Here is a 21,809-nt window from a genome sequence, read left to right as displayed (position 1 = left end):
GCTTTACACAAGCACGAATTGCATTACATGAGGACACATTCAAGATTAAGTGATTTGCCCAGAATCACAGGATGTTGTGCGTTGCAGCCAAGACTCGAACTTGGTTCCCCAGCTCCAAGGTCGACCGCTTTAGCCATTAGGCCAACTCTGTCTGAGTGATAAAGGAGTGATGTAATGTTCATAGGTAGTTGCCTGGAGAGCTGTGATGATGCCTTCGCTTTATCTTTGTGGTAACACGCCCTAAATGACAGGCTGCCAGGGACCTTGCTTCCCGGCATCTGCATTTTAATATGCCTGTAAAAAACATACTGTTTGTTCTGGATGTGCTGTATTTGCATAGGGTTTACAAGTTGGCTAAGGGTAGTTTTCTATCTATTGGTATTTATGGAAGGGATATGCTCATTGAGCCCTGGGCATGATGTTACAATAGCTGAGGCTCAGGAAGATAGTGTAGTCTGCCCAGGATAACTGAGTGCTCTCAAGTAGGTAAGCTAGGGTGGAGCCCCAAACCAACACTCAACCCCACAATCAATACATTATACAAAAATCTTACTGTATGCAACTAACAACACTTTGATAACCTGTATTGGGGGCTTCACCTGACATCCAACTGACCTACATCAACAATAACACCAAAACATAGTTTACAATCTGACCTACAAATAGTCATAACCAGACAGCACACTGTAGACAGTGCCCATCCACTATCATTCTCACAGCAATGCACGAAAGCTATACAGTTGGTAAAGCACTGCCAAAAGAACAACATAGGCATGCATCATACTAACAAACACTCTAGAAACATACCGATAAAAACAGAGTAAACATAAAACACCCTGATGTGAGACCACTGGATTATAAAAGTCTAACCTGGATTGTGATGCATATTTAAAAAGCACTAATTATAGTCCAAGCAACAGATAACCGATGTTAACACATCCATGCATACACAGAAAGTATCTCAAAATCCTGCCTATCAAACTCTCTCTATTTGCACACTAACTCACACAAACATCACTGAATCTTAACACTGAATACATTATCTCCTACCCACAAACAACCGGACACCAACAAAAACAACAAATACTATCGAACGATGGTTACTCCATATCAATTGATGGCCTTCCCAGACCACAATAAAGTGAAGTCAGATAGAGAATGCATTGCAATGTCAGGACAATGGTGGTTACCGCAATACAAAATCAAATAAGATAACAGCATGATGTGGTAGAAGGCATGTGGTGGATGGTTTGAACTTCAATTGTGTGTAGATTCAGCATTAGAAACAGATATTTTTCAATTCTATCGGGTCATCATAGGTATGAGTTTTGCAAGTTTTTTCTAACTCTCTGGACATCGTTTATACTTTCCTTAGCTTACTTTCTAATCCACCTGTATTTCCTCACCTCAACGTTTTGGCCCCTCCGTCGGTTTCTCTGTTTGTTCCCTTACTTCACTCGCCTAACTGGATGGCATCATTGTGAATTGTCAGCATTGGAACAACTTCCAGTTCCAGTCAAACGTCACACTACAGTAATGGTCTTATTAGTAATTTGCACTACTGGCGACTGAAAAATATAATTCTTATTGGCTCTAAGAGAGCACAGAATTACTCTGAATTAAGGTAACCTGAACATATAGTTAAACACACACAACTGACTAACAAAATATAAACAGATAAAGAATGGAAAGGAAAAAGCCTTCACAGAGCAAAGAATTGGCCTCTGTACTAAACTTCTTTTTAGGCAGATGTGCACGTGATTAGACAAAATGCAGTTACTTGCAGTGTAAGAGAGCCAGTGGATGAAGTTGCCTCATGCTATGTTATGGTGAACGGAAGCACAATGTGCATGACAAGTGAACAAAACCAATAAATGAAGAGGGTACTTATTCACCGCTGCCAGTCAAGTTTTTGAATCTGTGGAGAGGCTATATAGCATTACCCAGCGTTACATGCCGTGCACTGATATCCAATCATATCTTTTTCAGCAACTAAGTATCACTCACTTGGAGATTTATGAGATACAAAGTGTAAGGAATTGGGTTATTAATTAAGGAGGTAAGTACCCACCTGAAGTAATAATCGCAATCCTAGTGAGCATAAACAACTAAAGCCACTAATAAACCTTAGCTCAAGCCTATGGTAGCAATGGAAAGGAGTAGACAGGCTTACCTTAGAGGAAATGTGTAAAGTATTTATGCAGTACTGAAAAAGTAGAAAAAAGTGAGATGAAAAACAACAAAAAACGTAATGTCAAAAAGGATCCCCACAGCCTGCATATTCTGTCAGGTTCAGATTGGTTGTCTACACCTACTCAGGTCAGCCTATTGTTTGCACCTGGGAGCAAGTTCACACCTCATCCACACCTATTAAAATTGTAATTACTGGCTGGGAAAGTGGGATAGTAAATTGCATATTCATCTTCCCGGTACAGGGCAAAGGTAACTTTCTAAAAGTCATTGTTCTAAACTTTTTTGTCTCAAATCCAGCTTCACCAGTGTATTGGGCATGTGATAAATATTTTGAAAAGTCCAAAAAAGAGATATCTAGATGTTTCCTATCTGGAGTTAACATTTATTAAACTTAATATTGTATCCTAATGCTTTCCTATGGAACACCCAAATCTGCTGCAATGAATAAACCTTTTAGAGCTTTTTCACTGTAAGGATGTGTTTAACATTAAACTTTTGCATGTCTTACTTTTAAACATCATGCACTCTGCCTTATGGGCAGTGAGGCCTAATTAGGTGTGACTTAATAATATTTAAAAGGAGGCTTACGACCTGTCTAAAAATGGTTGTTTGAAAGGTTGAATGTACAGTTTAAAACTGTGCCTGCATTCATGTTTACCCTGCCACTATGGGGGTTGCACAAAGACCATGCAACCAATGATGGCATTTAACTTACAAGCCCAGGGTACACTCTGGTCCACAACTACGGGTTTACAGACAAGGTACAGATTCCAATTAATGGAATGCCAATGTCATCATGTTGAAAGAAGACACATAGGCACCTTACCACTGGTTAGCAGGGGTAAAGTGCATAGAGTTATGCTGTTAGAAAAAATAGTCAAGGCGAAAATAAATCTTGGGGTTCACTGTGCAAAGGATTGTAATTTCCAACAAAATCACTATTTCTATAATCCAAATTCAGAATCCACTCCCATGGAGAAGCTGAAATCCAGATTGGCCCAACTCTTGATCATCTCCTAATTACAAAGAATCACGTTAGCGGGACATTTTCTTTCTGGACTGTTCCTATTGGAGCACAGTTGAGAATGATTTGCATACGCTGTGCCAAAACTGCGATGGTATGGTGGGAAAAAGAAAGATGAGTTTGAATGCTATCCCAAGCAATTGTCAGTGGTTACACTTGTTCCAAGCATTCCTCCCATCACCTTTTGTGTGTTTCATGTACCACCCTAAGTCGCAAGGTTATGCCCAGATATGGGTCCATTACTCACTCTGCCATTGGAGCTATGCTACACCTGACTAAAGGTCTCCAAATCAATCAATCAATCAATCAATCAAAGCATTTATATAGCGCACTACTCACCCGGAGGGTCTCAAGGCGCTGGGGGGGGGGGGTCCGCTACTGCTCGAACAGCCAGGTCTTGAGTTGCTTCCTGAAGGCGAGGTGGTCTTGGGTCAGGCGTAGGTGGGTCGGAAGGGAGTTCCAAGTCTTGGCGGCCAGGTAGGAGAAGGACCTTCCTCCTGTGGTGGCTCTTCGGATGCGAGGGACGGCGGCGAGGGCGTGGCTGGTCGATCGAAGCTGGCGTTTGGGAGCGTAGAAGTTGAGGCGGCTGTTGAGGTATCCTGGGCCTTGGTTGTGTAGGGCTTTGTGTGCGTGGGTGAGGAGCCGGAAGGTGATTCTCTTGTTGACCGGGAGCCAGTGCAGGTCTCTCAGGTGTCCGGAGATGTGGCTGCGGCGGGGGATGTCCAGGATGAGTCGTGCTGAGGTGTTCTGGATCCGCTGGAGTTTCTTCTGGAGTTTGGCGGTGGTTCCGGCGCAGAGGGAGTTGCCGTAGTCCAGACGGCTGGTGACGAGGGCCTGGGTGACCGTCTTCCTGGTCTCGGTGGGGATCCATCGGAAGATCTTACGTAGCATGCGCAGGATGTTGAAGCACGACGAGGAGACGGCGTTGACTTGTCTGGTCATGGAGAGGCAGGAGTCCAGGATGAAGCCCAGGTTGCGTGCGTGGTCTCTGGGTATGGGTGCGCTGCCCAGGGCGGGGGGCCACCAGGAGTCGTCCCAGGCGGAGGGTGAAGATCCCAGGATGAGGACTTCCGTCTTGTCCGAGTTCAGTTTCAGGCGACTGTTCATCATCCTTTTGGCAACGTCTGTCATCCCTTCGTGTAGGTTGGCTCTGGCGGTGGCGGGGTCGTTGGTGAGGGAGAGGATCAGCTGGGTGTCGTCGGCGTAGGAGATGATGTTGAGGTTGTGCTGGCGTGCGATTGCTGCGAGGGGGCTCATGTAGACGTTGAAGAGTGTTGGGCTGAGCGAGGAGCCTTGAGGAACGCCGCAGATGACTTCGGTGGCCTCCGATCTGAACGGGGGGAGGCGGACTCTCTGTGTCCTTCCGGCGAGGAAGGAGATGATCCACTCCAGTGCCTTCTCCTGGTTTCCGACGTTGCTGAGGCGCTGTACTAGGGTACGGTGGCAGACAGTGTCGAAGGCCGCGGAGAGGTCCAGGAGGATGAGGGCCGCTGTTTCTCCGTTGTCGAGCAGGGCTCGGATGTCATCGGTAGCTGCGATCTGGGCGGTCTCGGTGCTGTGGTTGGCCCGGAAGCCAGACTGCGAGAGGTCGAGGGAGCCGTTCGTCTCGAGGAAGGAGGCCAGTTGCTTGTTGACGGTCTTCTCGATGACTTTTGCCGGAAACGGGAGCAGTGAGATGGGGCGGTAGTTCTTGAGGTCGGTGGGGTCGGCTGATGGCTTCTTAAGTAGGGCGCTGAGTTCGGCGTGCTTCCAGCTCTCCGGGAAGGTAGCGGTGACGAAGGAGGTGTTGATGATGTCCCGCAGGTGGGGTGCGATGACAGCGTCGGCCTTGTTGAAGACGTGGTGAGGGCAGGGGTCTGTCAGAGATCCGGAGTGGATGGAGTTCATCGTGTTGACGGTGTCTTTGGTGCTGATCGGGGTCCAGGCGCGGAGGGTGGTTGTGGGGGGCGGTGGTTCGGTTGTGGCGTGCGTCGGTTGAGTGCTGAAGCTGTTGTGTATGTCCGCGATCTTGTTGTGGAAGTAGGAGGCGAGGGAGTTGCAGAGGTCTTGAGAAGGGGTGATGTTGTTGTTTCCGGCGTTGGGGTTGGAGAGCTCTTTCACGATGTTGAAGAGTTCTTTGCTGTTGTGTGCGCTGTTGTCCAGTCGTTCCTTGAATGCGGTTTTCTTGGTGGCGTGGATAAGTTGGTGGTGTTTTCGGGTGGCGAGCTTGAGGGCAGTCATGTTGTCCGGTGTTGGGTCTCTGCGCCAGGTTTTCTCGAGTGCTCTGCAGTTCTTCTTGGAGCTCTTGAGTTTGTCGTTAAACCATGGTGCTTTCTTGCTGCCGGGTCTGCTCGGCGGGGTCTTCAGAGGGGCGAGGTCGTCTGCGCAGTCGCTGATCCATTTCGTGAGGTTGGTGGCCGCTTGGCTGGGGTTCGTTGTGCTGGTGGGAGGGTTCTTGCTCAGGGAAGTAGCGAGTTGGTCTGCAGTGATCTTGTTCCAGCTTCTGCGGGGAACCTGTTGCTGGTGATGGTGGACCGTGGTCCTCCTGAAGCTGAAGTGGACGCAGTGGTGGAAGTAGAAGAAACAAATTTCACTTCTGGCCATTTTGAGTGGTAATCCATTAGCACAAGAGCATATCGGGAATCAGAGGGAAGACACATAAAAGGGCCAGAAATGTCAAAGGCAAGTTTTTTCCAAGGCAAAGTGGGCCAAGGGGTCGTCTTCAATGGGGGAACATTAACTTTCAACATTTTGTCATTTCCTACACATACAGAACACTCTCTGACCTTGTGTTCAACCAAACGATCCAACGATGGCCACCAGAAATAATTCCTAATCATTCTTTTCATGGCCGACATACCTGGATGTGTTTTATGTGCAAGATCTAGAATCAGGTTCTGTATATCAAAAGGTGGAACACATTTACCAGATTTAAAAACTAAATCATTCTCCAACTCAAGCTCAGTTGAAATATTATAAAATGGCATAAAATTTTCCTTTAACAATTTTTTATCAGGCCAACCTTCTAGAATGAATTTTTTAATATTTTGTAAAGTGAGATCTTGTTCATCGGCAGTTTTCCATAAGTCTTCAGAAATCTCATTGAAAGCGGTAGATAGAACATCCTGCAAACAAGTGACCACATCAGTGTCATTCAAACTCTTGCACTCAGAAACTGGAGATGGATGACGAGACAAGAAGTCTGCCACTACATTTCTTTTCCCCGGGACATATTCTGGAGTGAAAGAATATTCTTGGAGTCGTGAGGTAAGTCTGGAAATGCGGGCCGTGGCATTCCAACCTCCACCTGGGGACAAAATGTTAACTAATGGTTTGTGATCAGTTCTCAGCACAAACTTATTTCCCCAAATGAAATTCCTAAAGTGCTCAATAGCCCATACACAAGCTAAAAGCTCTTTTTCAATGACCGCATATCTACGTTCCGTATCATTGAGGGTACGGGACGCAAAACACACATTCCACTCATCTTTGCCAGCCTTTTGAGACAGAACAGACCCAAGACCGTACATACTGGCATCTACTGTGATGATACACAACTTATTTAAACAGAAAGGTCTAAGTGTTGGAGCATGCAAAATATCAGACTTGATGCGTTCAAAAGCTACCTGTTGTTCCTCTTCCCAAACATACGAATTACCATGTCTCAAAAGCTTCCTCAGAGGCTCCATTTTGGTGGCAAAATTATTTACAAATTTACTATAGTATTCACACATTCCTGCAAAGGATAACAACTGGTCTTTATTAGTTGGCGGTGGGGCATTACTAATACCATCAACATTTGATCTTTTCGGCACTACACCATCACCTGATAATGTGTGTCCTAAATATTCAACTGAAGATTGAAATAATTTGCACTTGTTAGCCTTCAAGGTTAAACCACTATTCCTTAGTTTTTCACACACAGATCGTAAATGACCAATATGGTCCTCCACAGAACCAGAAAAAATTAAGATGTCATCTTGAAAACATTTTACAAAATGATCCACATCCCTAAAAATGTTGTACATGACCCTTTGGAAAACTGAGGCAGCTGAGGCTAAGCCAAACGGCATTCTGTTATACTGAAAAAGACCATGAGGAGTAATAAAAGCTGTTAGACACTTGGATTCTTCAGTAAGTGTGATCTGGTGATAGGCCGATCTTAGATCCAGGGTAGAGAACACCTTGGCACCTTCCAACATGGAAACCACCTCATTTATATTTGGAAGGGGATGACAGTCCACAATAATGGCCAAATTAAGTGCCCTGAGGTCCACACACATTCTCAAAGATTTGTCTGATTTCCTGACTAAAACAATCGGGGAAACCCATTCTGCAGAATCAATGGGTTCAATGATATTCTCAGCTACTAAATCATCTAACATTTTTCTCAGATCTTCCCTCACATTAATGGGTACCCCTCTCAGCTTTTGCCTAACCGGAACAACACCAGATTTCAGTTTTATTTTGTGAGAAAAATTTTTAAGCATACCTAATTTGTCAGAGAAAACATCCTTAAATTCACCTTTAATTATATCGGTCCCTCCATCATTTGAAATGGCTGAAATATTATTATCTTCAAAAATTTCACCTAAGATGACAGGATCTTTTGCGCGAGGATTTAAAATAATGCCAAATTTCCACAAATCTTTCCATCCAACGACATTCACGCCTTTGACTGCAATATACAATTTAATTTCAACAGTCCTGGATTTGAAAGTAATTCTGACTTGAAAAAGACCTAACATTGCTACCATAGTACCATTGAAACTAATTGCCCTAATTTCAGAAGGAAGGATGTCTTTTAAATTCAGAACTTGTTTTAACCGTTCTTCAAAGTAATCCTTGGTAATAATGGTCCAAGGTGAACCGGAGTCAGCCATCAAGTTAAGGCTGACACCCAAAACAAACATCTCACAAATGGGTTTTTTAATAAGCTGATCATTGTCATTGATCAAAGAAATCTCTCCAGCCAAATAAACTACAAACCCTTTATTAGGTGAATCACAATGCTCTAAACTACTACAGGCACAACTGCAAGTTTTTGAAGGACCTTCTGTAACAACTGCAACTTTATCTTTGGGACCTTGCACAGACATCTTTGAATCTCTACAAACAGTGGAGAAATGTCCTAACCTTCCACACTTTCTGCACTCTTTGTTAATAGCAGGGCATCCAGCATATGAAGCAACATGCATTTTACTACCACATTTATAACAAATCATAGCTTTCCCATATCTCTTAAAATTACTTGTGTTGTTGAATCTATTGGTATTGGGAAATGCTTGTTGACTTTCATTGATTTGTCCTTCTTTATGTTTAACAAGACAAACTTCATCATGGGAATCAGGCTTATTGGTAACATGTTTTTGAACAGTGAGCATCCATTTCTCAGACTGTTCTAAAGACTTTGCAATAGCAATTGCTTCAGATAATTTTGGGTCACCTAATTCCCATAAGCGTTCTTGCGTTTTCTTGTTTTTCACATGGACTATAATTTGATCTCTCAACATCTCATCACAAATGGTACCAAAATTACAATGAATAGACAAAGATCTCAATGCAGTCATAAATTCATCAAATGATTCAGATTCTTGTTGTGCCCGAGTGTAAAATTTATACCTATTTAGTGCTATATTTGAAACTGGTTTAAAACGTTTTTCAATTCTAAGAAGAGCCTCCTTATATACATTAGTACCTTCTCCTTCACCTAACTCAGGCTGAATAGGGGGTAAAGCTCTAAATACCATTTGCCCCTCAGAACCCAGACAGTGTAAGAGAATACTTTTCTTCCTTTCAGAACCCATGCGTTCTCCATCTATTGCCTTCATGTAGTTAAAGAATTCTTCTTTCCAACGAGTCCAAGGAATGGGTGGATCACCCTTATTCTGCAAAAAATTTTCAGGTGGGTCAAACTGCATGCTCTCTATTTCAGTGCCTTTTCTTTTTTAAAATAATGAAACTAAAATAATAATAACCAATTTGTCAAATAAACAATTAAAAACAACTGTAAATAGTTTCTGAACCAACACAATAGCAAGTAAGTAAAAACACAAGAGTAAATATTATATATGGTTTCTTTAAGTTGCTGATGTGAGACTTGTCCCATGCGTTTTCTTTCAGAGTAAGGACCCAAAACAAAATTTTGATTAATGAAACCAAAATATGTAATACCAGAAAATTGAAGATATCCTTGTCTCTCTGTTGTTTCTTTCTGAAGATGTCCTCGTTTCTTGGATAAAGGCTTAAATTAAACGCGAGTGGAAAAAAAAACTGAGACAAACGGTGATCAGTTGCTATGGAAACGCGACCTGAATCAATCCCAATCCAAAATGGCCGCCGCGCTTAAGATTGATGCGTGATTACGTCACCACGCGCTGATCCGCCTTTGCGCCAATGTCTTTACGTCTTGTAGCGCGAGGACTCTTCAGCTGAACAGCTGGCTGGGATGACAAACTTCGTGCACCACAACGAGATAATGCAATCTCGAGCAGAATCTCGAGCGCCGATGAGCTCGTGTCACGCAACAGCTGATGTGGACTCGCGCTGATGCAGTCTCGCGTCTGTCACACGCACAAATACTGATCCACCATCCAGAGTCAGATAATTCAAAGGTAAACAATCAGAATTACCTTAAAATGTAGTTAAATCATCAAATTTGCGTTGGTAGGAGTTCTTGGAATCGTATTTTCTTCTTATTATGAATAAAATTCTTGTCAATCTTCCTAGATGTTTCTTGAAGGAAGGAAGTTCTTGATTGTAGGTTTTCTTTTTTAAACAAAAAAATCGATGAACTCCACCTCTGTGCTGCTCTTCAACCAGTTTAAGGTCACCCTCGTCGCCAATTTTGTTAAATAATCACAGGAACTGGTGGGGAATTAGGTTGGTTTATTAAGCAGCACAGCAACATGAACAGCAGTCTCTTGGTCCACAGGAACAGTGCAACTGACCTGTAGGCAAGAACACAGTAGTGTTCTAAGAACACTTAAAGAAAAACATTCAGGATTTAAAGGTACAGGAAAATGCAATGAGGATAAAATGTAACACCGTGGTCCTCCTGAAGCTGAAGTGGACGCAGCTGTGGTCCGTCCAGTGGAGTCCCGTGGCGTGGCTGAAGGCGATGTCCTTGCTGGAAGAGAAGACCGGGTCGAGTGTGTGTCCGGCGTAGTGGGTGGGGGTGGTCACCAGTTGCTTGAGTCCGAGGTTGGCGAGGTTGGCCAGCAGGGTGGTGGTGTTGCGGTCGTTGTTGTTCTCCAGGTGGAAGTTGAGGTCCCCGAGGAGGATGTAGTCGGCGGAGGGGAGGGCGTGCGGGCTGATGAAGTCGGCGATGTCTTCGCTGAATTGTGTGCGTGGTCCCGGGGGTCTGTAGATGAGGGTGCCTCTGAGGGTGGTCTTGGGGTTGACGTGGATCTGGAAGTGCAGGTGTTCGGTGGGTGCGAAGGTGTCGTCGGTGTCGGTCGTGATGCGGATGGTGTTCCTGTGGATGATGGCGATGCCTCCTTCTGTCTGGTTGACGCGGTCCCTCCGGATGATCTTGTAGCCGTCCGGAATGGTGATGGCGATGTCGGGCGCTGAGGAGGCGTTCATCCAGGTTTCCGTGAGGAAGGCGACGTCTGGGGCTGAGGTGTCGAGCAGGTTCCAGAGCTCGACGGCGTGTCTGTGGACGGAGCGGGTGTTGAGCAGGATGCACTTCAGGTGGGTGCTGCTGGAGTTCGACTTGGTGGGTGCTGGTGTAGCGTGGGTCCGGTTGCAAGTGAACTTGCAGGAGTGGCAGCTGAAGGGTCCGTGGGTGCGTCTTGGTGTGGCTCGGTAGCAGCCCGGGGTTCGGCCGGTGTTGAGTGCGTTGAGTTCGGTGGCGTTGTAGGTCCGTCGGGTCGGCTTCCGTCGTTGGGGGCCAGGGGTCCTGGCACTGGGCGCGGTCCAGGCGCGGACGGGCACAGACGAGCTTACCTTTGGCGCACCTTCGGCGCTCATTCGGTGCTCCCGCTGCGCGTCAACGCTGCGCGTTTGCCACTCTGCCATATGAGGAGAGTGGGGGGGGCGGAGCGAGGGAGGGGCAGCTGGGAGGCGGGAGCGGGGCGGCCAATGGGAAGGGTCCAGGTGTAAGGGGGCGGGGCCGCAGGGGATCAGCGGCGGGGAGTGGGGAGGTGGCGGGAAGTGCGGCGGGGGAAAAGCGGGAAAAATGGCGGACTAGGCAAGAGACAAACAAAGAAAGATAGAAAGGCTGGGCACAACAGGGGAAACAGCACCAATACAGGGGGAAAACAGAGCGAAGTACAGAGGCAGGAAACAACGTGCAACAGGGGAGAAGTCGAGCAGGCAGCAGGAAGTGGCGCTGCGCTACAGAAGCGGAGACCACGCCTGGTGGGCAGGAGCACAGCTGCGGGCAGCGGCGGGAACGAGGCAGCCTGGGAACACCCACGGGGAGTGTGCGCGGTGCGTGGTGGAGTGACCGGCCCAGAGGGACAGAGGTCACTGATCACCACTGCGTGCACTCCTCCCTATAAGGTCCAGTGGGAGGGAGGGGCAGCTGGGAGGCGGGAGCGGGGCGGCGAATGTGAAGGGTCCAGGTGTAAGGGGGCGGGGCCGCAGGGGATCAGCGGCGGGGAGGTGGCGGGAAGCGCGGCGGGGGAAAAGCGGGAAAAACGGCGGACTAGGCAAGAGACAAACAAAGAAAGATAGAAAGGCTGGGCACAACAGGGGAAACAGCACCAATACAGGGGGAAAACAGAGCGAAGTACAGAGGCAGGAAACAACGTGCAACAGGGGAGAAGGGGTGAAACCGATCTTGGGTTGCTTGTGTTGACGTTCAGGGAGTTCCTGGCCTGGCAGTTTAGGCTGGACTGTTCCTATAGGAACAGCGTCGAGACTGATTTCCATATTGCTGGGTCCAAATTGAGTGGCACGGTGGGCAAAAGAACCATGGGTTGGAATGCCACCCCGAGTGTTCGCCAGTAGTAAGACTTACTGCAAGTATTCCACTCGTTACCTTTCATGTGTTTTATGTTGTTCTCTGTGTAGACAGCTAATCTCTGGAAATCAACTGGCATGTGTACAGATACTTAACCCCTTGACCGTGGCGCAAATTACGCCACGGTGCTGGGGTTTTAATGAGTGGGCGGGGTTCGGACGGCCGGGGACCGTCCTCTACACACGCCACAGTGACATGAGACGGCTCCCGGCCGTCACGCGCACACAAGGAGTTAAAGGCCTGGTTTCTCCCTAAACATGGTATATCAAGAGCATGTAATAGAATACAAAATTTGCAGTCCTAGCGCTCACTTTTTTCCCATTCACATTTAATGCATAAGCCTGGTACTAGCCACTGCAACATCAGGCATGACATAAGCATTCTTCTCTCAGGGTAGACCTCAAACCAATGCTCTCCCCACCATGCATAACACACTGAGCAGCTACTTACTCGGTCACCCAGAAAGTGCTTTGGGGTCTCGCTCAGGGTAGGAAAGTGTGATGCAATTTTACAATATCAACAAATTAATTAATAAATACTGCATGGGGGCGTTACCTCCTTTATATAAACAAATGCAAGTGTCTTTACAGTAATAAAGACTGCAGCTCATCAACCTTTACTCCTGAGTAACTGATCTGAAGAGAACCTAACAAGGGCACAGAGAGCACCTCTCTGTTTTTTATTTTGTATTACCCTTCGCTTATAGAAGTTACAGGTGACGTCACACTAATTGTCAATTGCAAGTAACACTGTGTACCCACAGCACTTTCCCATTCCCAATAAACTGAACGTATTCCTCCCCTGTTTAGCTGCCTCTACGAAAGGGATATGCGTGGTCCTAAAGTCAAAATAATCTATCAACTAAGGGAAGTGGGTTTTAACCATTTCTTTTTCCAGCCTGGAGAATCAGATTTAGTGCCCGGGAACATTAATGTCTGGTTGCTGCCCCCTGCGTCCCCGCCCGGTCTGTGTACCTGTCCGTAGGCCAGCACGGTGGCATTGTAGCCCTCGAAGCAGCCCTCGATCAGCTTCTGCACGCAGCTGCCGTACACCTGCTCCTGCCCCGACTCAAGGTCAAAGACAAAGTCATAGGTGAAGGCCTTGTCCTTTCCCAGCAGCACCTGCGGCTCTCCGGGGGTCACGAAGGTGCAGATGTGGCAGCCCTCGATCTTCTCCTTCGTCAGCTGGGGGCGGATCCTGCAGGAAGAGAGGGAGAGGAGAGGCCAGGGTCAGAAATAGTGTCGGCAACTGAGAGGCACACAAGTCAAAAGGGTTAAATACATGGGGGCATTACTAACAACCTACGTCTGAGCCCGCAGCATCAGCTAGATCCACTGAAACACATTCAGAGGGACTTTAGAGTGTACTGATGCATGGTTTGTAATGCACAGTCGGCAAAGACAGAGGACACAAGGTATGAACCCTCCAGCCCACGTTTCATATGTATTCTTGTACAGAATGAAAGAGGGTAAAATCAGCCATACACAGCTTTGTAAGAATCAAAGTATCCTCATGTGGGAGGTTGAAGAGTTATGTACAGAGGTGTATAGCTTCGGGGTGGGGGATGTTTGGGGTGTTACACCCCCCAATAAATGCATTTTCAGATGAATAGTTGGGTACAGATGCTTTCAGTCGGGTATGGTGAGGTGTCCATCAGATTTCATCAGGGATTTTGTCATGTATACACTGACAAAAGCGCATCACACACACACTCGCATCTCTGTACTCTGTACCAGTACTCCTACCAATCCACATTCCTCTCTTTTCACTGTCTATTAAGCCCCTCTCATGTACTCTGAATGTCGTATGATGTATTTTAAAATTATATGCTAGCGTGTTTGTTGGGAAATCTGAAACATCCGCCCCCTCCCCCCCAAAAGTTACTGATCAAGCTACGCCCATGGTGGTGTAAAGAATACATGGGAATATACGGATTGCGGCTCTCTGAGGTTTATGTGACTGAGTGGCTCGATTCTGCACCCAGGCATTAGTCCTCATTGCACACGCATGACTAAATTTCGAATCCTGTGCAAAAGCTGATTGACACGTAGATCAGAATTACGGGTTTGATAATTATCACACACTCCGTTTTCTCCTGATATATTATGGCAGGTCAAACCTGTCGAAATGTATCAGAGGCAAAGGCAAGGAAAAAAGGTTAAATATGTGGAATGTGGTGTGTTAAATGCCGATTCTGCATATTATGCCTTATTTGCAAGTTTAAAAAAAACTCAGAATATGAGGTATTTACCACCGGCTGTAAAAACCTCTCCCCAGGAGAGTGGTATTCATATGCATGACACATATGTCACCCAATTCTACATAACTTGAAGTGAAGGCATACGAAGACCTGCCCTAAGTGCAATATCAGGGAGTCACAAAGATAATAGGGATCCCATTCTTGCAACCAGGTGCTCTTCAGATGCAGCTAGGCTAAGGGTTTGTGTTGGTAAAGAAGAACTCTGAATGACTTTGTGAAGTTGTAGTATCATTACATTGTATGCTTTTTAACAGTATGTTCTCCCCACTCTGATCTCCACAATCATGCAAGCCCACTAAGAGTTCTTCCTTTTACTGTATTCATCCTCATCAAATTTGACCACTGAAGTTAAGGAGACATTCACATTTTACATCCTTTTTAGCTGGAAGGGTGGCTGCCCTCTCAAAATAGGGTATGGGGTGACTGGCAGCCGGTGTGCAACGCCCATAGGGCTCAAAGGATGTCAGCCCCCTGTTGGTTGTGTCAGCCTTGGCTGAGACAGCTTCCCACACACACAAGCACAGACAGTTCTTGAGCTGCTGTGGGCTGGCTGGTCTGGCGTCTTATCGCAGCCGCACCAGAGTATTTCACAGGTCTTTATAATACCATTTACTTGATAACGGGGCTTTGTTGTTTTTTCACCCATTCCTAAAGCCCCTGCATCTCCACTCTGCCTATTCCTTAAAGTTGCAAATTACTTTGGCTGCCACAGTGGGAGAATGCATTTCCTGAAAAGTAACCTAAGGCTTTGTTTTTTTGCAGTGTTATATAGCTCGAACTCCACCCAAAGATATTGAGGCACTCTGCATGAGCACCAGTTACATTATACAAGGACACATTATTTTTTTAAGGCACGGGGAGATAAAGCGATTTGCCCAGGAACACAAGATGCTGAGGTGGTGCTGCGACTTGAAGCTTGTTCACCAACTCAAAGCCAGTAGCTCTGGCAGTTATGCCACATCCTATCCAATGTCAAGGCATGGCAATATATCACATAACAAGGCATATCAATAGTCTGAAAGTTTTTTGCAGGACCCACAAATTATTTCTTTCCTCCACTCTCCATCCTTGATGTATGCCATAATACAAATTAGATCTGAGACCCCACTCGCTACCATGGATAACAAATATTGGATAACAAATATGCTGAGTTTCTCAAACTGTCTGGAGTGCATTCAGAAACTAACCATCATTCTCAATGCTCACTGTGCACTCACTGTGATCACACTGTATTTCCAATGATCACGATTCACCCACTCCATGCACTCATGCCATTTGCCCTCCTCTTACCCTGCATCCACAGCAGCACAGGGCTCAGCTTGCACGCACATAACACTCCACTCACCTGTCACTCTCATCCTGCAGTCTCACCACTCACCTTGCACTCACAGTGATCACATTGTACTTACACTGCTCACCATGCACTCTTTGCCATTCACACTGCACACGTCATTTACCCTGCACTCACATGATACTTCACTCATCTGTCACTCTTACTGCTCACCCTGCAGTCTCACCAATCGCCTCTGCACTTTCACCCGCACCCAAACTCAAATGGGCACATCCTTCACCCTGCATTAACATCACTCACCCTGCACTCACTCCTCTCACCCTACTTTTACATGGGCACATCACTCACCCTGCACTTATATAAGCACTCTGGTCACTCACACAGCTCACCCTTCACTCATATGGGCACACCACTCACCCTGCACTCACAACACTCAAACAGGCTCAACACTCACCCTGAATTCACACCACTCACCCTGAACTCCCTTCTCTCGCCCTGCACTCACACAGGCACACTGCTCATCCTGCATTGACGCAGGCACTGCATTCACCCATCACTCACACAGCTTAGTCTTCTTGTACACAGGCACAATAGTCTGCCAGAACTCACAGGGGCACACCACTCACCCTGCACTAGCTTCTCTCATCATGCACTCACTATCACAGCTCACCCATCACACTGCCTGCTCACCCTGCAGTCACACAGGCACACTGGTCCCCCAGTAAGCCCACAGGCACATCACTCACGCTGCATTTACACCGCTCACCCCACTTACCCTGCATTCATTCCTCTCTTTTTGTATGCACTCCTATCACCCAGCACTCACATGGACCCTTCCCTCACCCTGCACTCATGTAGCTCGCCCTGCACTCACATCAGCATACCATTCACCCTATACTAACAAAACTCATGCTTTATTCACTCACACTATCCACAATCACCCAACATTTACATGAACTCACCTCTTATACAGCACACATAACAAGCATTGGCAAAGCGCCTTGTATAACATATGTCTTGCAAGCTAGAGTGCATGCGCAAGCAGCACATACTCTTTCACAGGCAAGACCTAAAAATTACCCAACTGTCATAAATATACAATTTCAACAAGGCACCTGCAAAATATCTGTTCTTTTCGCAAAACTAAGGGCCTCATTTACAAAAAAATGGTGCTGCGCTGCAAGCCATTTTGCTGTGCTGAGCTGCGTCATTGTAAAAGTACAGGGATACGTTGTATTAACAACAATACAATGCATTGTATCGGAGTGCTTTTCCCTGTGCTGGCACACAATTGGCTGCCATGTGCCAGTGCAGGCACCATTGCGTATTGTTGCAATGGTGACCGTGTTGTGGGGATGATTGTTTTTCTGCAGGAAGAGACGCTTTCCCGCACAAAAACAATCATTTATGGCCTTTTCCTCTTACTATGAATGCTGCAGAACACAGCAGGCATAGAAAGAGGAAAAAACAAGAAGAAATAAAAGTATTTCTCCTCGTTGCGCCACTTATACGCCTCCTCTGGGGAGGCGTAACATAGTCTCAGTTTTACAAAACTTTGTAAATCTTGGAATGTGCCAGGTTCCATGGATGTTGCGTGGGAACACCCATTGAACACCCCTTTCACACAGAGTCATGTGTGAAAGGGGCCCAAATTTACAAGGCCATGAAAAGTCACGCAGGGTGACTTTACGTGGCCTTGTAAATAGGAGCAGGCACACTGCGCAGCCATTGTGTCACAATAAAATGACGCTCTGGTGGAGCAATGACCTTGTAAACGAGGCCCTAGAAACCTAGCCAGTCCCTTCTGTAACTACGTGGCCGGTGCAAGAGGGGAGAGTGATGGAGAAAGGAGGGAGATCAGGGCTGAGGCTTTGGGAGATGGTGAGGGACCAAGGATCAGTCTCGGGCTGTGGGGATAAGTTGGGAGAAAGTGTTTATTTGATACAGGAGGAAAAAGTAGGCAAATGCTGCAGAAGAGGGAAGCAGGCACAAGAGGCTAAGGATGAAGCAATACAACAGAGGCTGTGAGCTGGTGATGGAATAGATTGGGTACTTAGATCAACGGTGCATTACAGATGATGATGTAGCACTGGCTCCAGAGTTAATTTTTAATCCTTCCCCTGAGCTCCCTTGGCCTGCAGAGGGAGATGGTGTTTTCGCTGTTGCTGAAGTCACAGCGTAGATCAGTGTTTGGACCTGTTTGACTGCATGTGGTAGTGCTCTGTGGCGACAGGTACCACAGTAGAAAACTGTCTGAGGCTGTGGCCACAAGCAACAGCTATGTTAGGACACTTGGGCTAACGTTTCAACAATATTTCAGCTGAGTGGCTGGGGCTTGTGAAAGCACATCAAAGCTTCGGCTCTGCATGGGAATAAAGGCACCAACATTGAGGTTTTGTTAATCTTCTCACGTGAGACACGTTCAGTTTCTGTTACTACACAGCATGACCGGAGGGTTGTAAGTGTTGCTATAGCATTGGTCCAATAGCCCCTTGCTCCTGTCACTGAGGTGGGCAGTCCATTTTTAGCAAGCTTCAGTATTTTAGAGGAGTTTAAATTTTGACATTTATCACTTGAATTCTAACACCTGCACATGACATGGAATATTTGCACATTCACTATTTCACTGCATAGCCTTTGATTAATTCAAAAACATTAGCCCAAAAATAACAAAGTGAAACTTTTTTATAAACTTTTTGCGTATTTGCCCATTGTACTGTGCAGCACCTACAGCCATTCCTGGCTTTCCATTCCTACCACAATAGTTCATTATGGAGCATGTTTTTTTCCCCCCACATTCTATGTTGGGTCAGAAAATTCCAAGATGCAATGTGTTACTGGATAAAAACTTGTTTGCCAAAGCAATAGAGCATTTCATAAGATTAATTAAATCTGTCAGTAATTTTTAAAGAGTGGATTAATTTGTTTCCAATAGTGTTACTAATTTTAAAAAACAAAAAGCTCATCACAGCACTATACAGGTATCTTACCTTTTCTAGACTACTTCATGGAGTTATGTCATGGGTTGCCATGACATAACTCATTATCCAAAAGCAGTGCAGTGTTTTTTAACCCTCTCAGTTTTATTCAAAATCGCAGTTTCCGTTTCTTTCCTCTCATACATTTATTGCCAATAACCGTACCATTTCTTGGGTTGCGTCCATCTCCCTTGACGATGGGAGCTTCCAAATAGGTAAATATGTATACCAGCTGGGCAACCCAATCTGATCTCTGAGTGGGCAACAGGAAAGGGAGCCCCAAAGCATTGACCATCAATAGCAGGGACATGCTCCTCCAAACTTTCATGAGACCGTGAACTTTTGAAAAAGAAAACTCCCTTGGTCACTAGAGAGGGATAAATATTAGGCCTGTGTGAACATCTTTTTATGCTAGCTTAAGCTCATATAATTTTAGGCATTTCACATAATGACTGTTTTGCACAATAGCCTGTATTATGCCATGCAGTATAACTGAGATTTCATTTGGGTAAAAATCCTATCACAGGAGCACATGAGCAGAGCAGACAAACTGAACAGGTGCAACTGTTGGTCACATCATATTTGATTACACATTTTTTTTTAGCAAAATGCATGCATGCATGACGCATAAAGGTGGATTCTGGGCATTTATATGGATTACAATAGTATTGTGATCCCGGAACTTCTGACTTTCTTAGGACCATAGAAAATGTACCACAGTAATTGACACTGTGGGTAATTTGAATGGTATTCATGTACCGATGGTCGCAGGGTCCACAGCACTGAGGGTGAGATCAGTGACATATGGGTACTGATGGGCTGAGGGGCCCTGGCCCAATGCTTTCTTGTTACAAAGGAGAACATTCTGGGACCTGTAGTTTGTGTTTGCTTCAATTGAATCAACAGGGCTACAAGTATCGATTACCGTAAAAGAAGCCATGAGACCTGGGGCCGTAATATGGAAAGTGCCCTGGGGTGCAATGGGTATGGGTGTCCACTTTACACAGCCCCGGGTCACTTTGGAATTACAGAATGGGCCGCAGACACTTGTGCGGCCCTTTCTGTAATACAGATAGCCCTGGCGCACATATAGCGCCAGCGCTATCACCAGAGGGTGCTCCCTCATTTGCATGCCCCATGAAAATGAGGGAATCCCTTTGCCTCTGTCACCCATGCCATATTATAGACGTGAATTCAAGCTATCCTGGCGGATGAAGGGTAATACCCAGAAACCGGTCCTAGGATGCTTGTTTCCGGTCCGGGGAGGACCTGGCTGGGCAGTTCGTTCTGGACTGTTCCCATGAGGCACAAGGTCAAGACTGATTTGCATATGGCTGGGTCTGAACTGGGGTGGCATGGTGAGCAAAGGAATGATGGATTTAACCCAGATCTCTTGACTGGGGCTGGATGTATGATTTATTCAGCATCCCGTCCATCATTTGTTTGCGTAGCACATATTATAGACGAGGGCATAGAGGCAAAGAAGCTGTCAGGAGATGCAACAACATCATGCCCCCTGATGGCAGCCCTCTCGAGAGGGGAAGGGGGGTCCTATGGCAGGCAGATGTTATCACTCACTGCACCCACCTGCAAGGGGATCTCTAATCCTCCTTAAAAGTGCAGGCGGGTTGCCTCCTGCGCAGTGAAACACGGAGCTGCTGCTTCAAAGCTGCTCTGTTTTTTCACTTGAATGCGCTGCCCCCAGGGCAGCACGAGTTTGTGGCTGCCCAGGGGTCGGCGCATTCAATGTAGATTGGAGCATTTTCCCTGTTTGCGCCCGGCGCACCTGTTTTAAGGTGCACCATGGCGCAAACAGGGAACGTGCACTCTTTGTGTAATAGGCCTTACATGTATGGGCATATTACCCTGAATGCACTGCCCCAAGGCAGCCACAAACTCATGCTGCCCTAGGGGTAGAACATTCAAGTGAATATGGAGCAGCATCTTTAAAGCTGCTTCGTGTTTCACTTTACTGCAGGGCCGGGCTGGGCCTTGACTGGTCCTGGGCATTTCCCCGGTGGGCCAGAGAGGTGGGGGCCGGTTTTGTGCTTGTGGGGCCAGTTTGTCACCAACCTGGTTTTGCAGCAGTACTGCAATATCGGCCCCCTGTAACAAAAGCAGGAGGGAGAGGTGCTTCTTGCTAGCACCCTCCCACCCACCGCTCCCAGGGCCAGACGAGCAGCAATCTGCCAGGGCTTGTTGCTGTTCCCAGTCCGACCTTGCCTGCATTTTCAAGAGGGGAGAGAGATCCCCTTGTAGGCTGGTGCAGTGAGTGACTGCACCCGTCTGCAAGGGGATGTCTGGGGGGTCCATGGGAACCCTTTTCTTCCCTTCAGAGGGATGCCTTTAGGAGGAGCACTGAAAGCACACCACTTTATAGTGGCCCACTTCCAGTGCGCCTCCTAAAGGCGTGTTTGCCTCTGTTCGCCACGTCCATAATAGGGCGCGGGTTCAGAGGCAAAGTGAGTCTCTCAATGGCAATGGGCAATGTCCATCTGCAAATGAGGGAAATCCCTCTAATGATAGCGCTGGCACTATAGTGCCCCAGTGCTATCCGTATTACAGAAGGGGTCGCACAAGCGTCTGCGGCCCCTTCTGTAATACAAAAGTGTCACTGGGGGGACACAAAGCTGGCGCACATGCTAGTTGCACCCCCGGGGCATTCTGTGTAATACGGTCCCTGGTGTCCCTGTGGGCGGATGAGTTTGGGAGCGAGCAAGGGTTATGTGCGGCAGCTCTGGGTATCCCAGAGTCCCCAATAAGGCTACTATAGGGTCTCAGTGCAGAACCGCAGAAAGGCCATGAAAGGGGGTGATCTTCACACACAGTGCAGATCGGATACGATCTTTGCGAGGAAAAGACGCCATGTAAAGCTGCACCCAGAGACAAATGTGGTGCCACGTATTCAGGGCACAAGTCCTAAACAAGCATTTACAATGCAATGGTTTTGCCTTTGTTAAAGTTAGAGCTATTGGCATTGCAAATAACAATGACTCTTATTTTTGTTTTTAAAACATAAATAAAAGGCATTGTCATTTACAATGCCAATAGCTTAAACTTGTGTAAATGCGAGACCTATTGCATTGCAAATGCTTGTTTTTCGAAGTCACCGC

The 21,809-nt window shown here is 46.6% G+C and overlaps 1 protein-coding gene across 4 annotated transcripts in view; it reads right to left on the bottom strand.

The window, feature by feature from the left end:
- Window positions 1–21,809, bottom strand: part of KIF21B (kinesin family member 21B) — a 493,467-nt gene that overhangs the window by 294,187 nt on the left and 177,471 nt on the right. For all 4 annotated transcript variants that reach the window (XM_078644203.1, XM_078644205.1, XM_078644204.1 and 1 more), the window contains exon 2: window positions 13,142–13,364. In XM_078644203.1, coding sequence (XP_078500329.1) covers window positions 13,142–13,364 — 223 coding nt within the window. The remainder of the gene's footprint in view (window positions 1–13,141; window positions 13,365–21,809) is intronic.

The sequence above is a fragment of the Lissotriton helveticus genome, chromosome 5_1, assembly GCF_964261635.1.
Source record: "Lissotriton helveticus chromosome 5_1, aLisHel1.1, whole genome shotgun sequence".
NCBI classification, from domain to species: Eukaryota; Metazoa; Chordata; class Amphibia; order Caudata; family Salamandridae; genus Lissotriton; species Lissotriton helveticus.
Note: the sequence above shows the minus strand (reverse complement) of the source record. Positions and strands in the feature narration are given on the sequence as shown.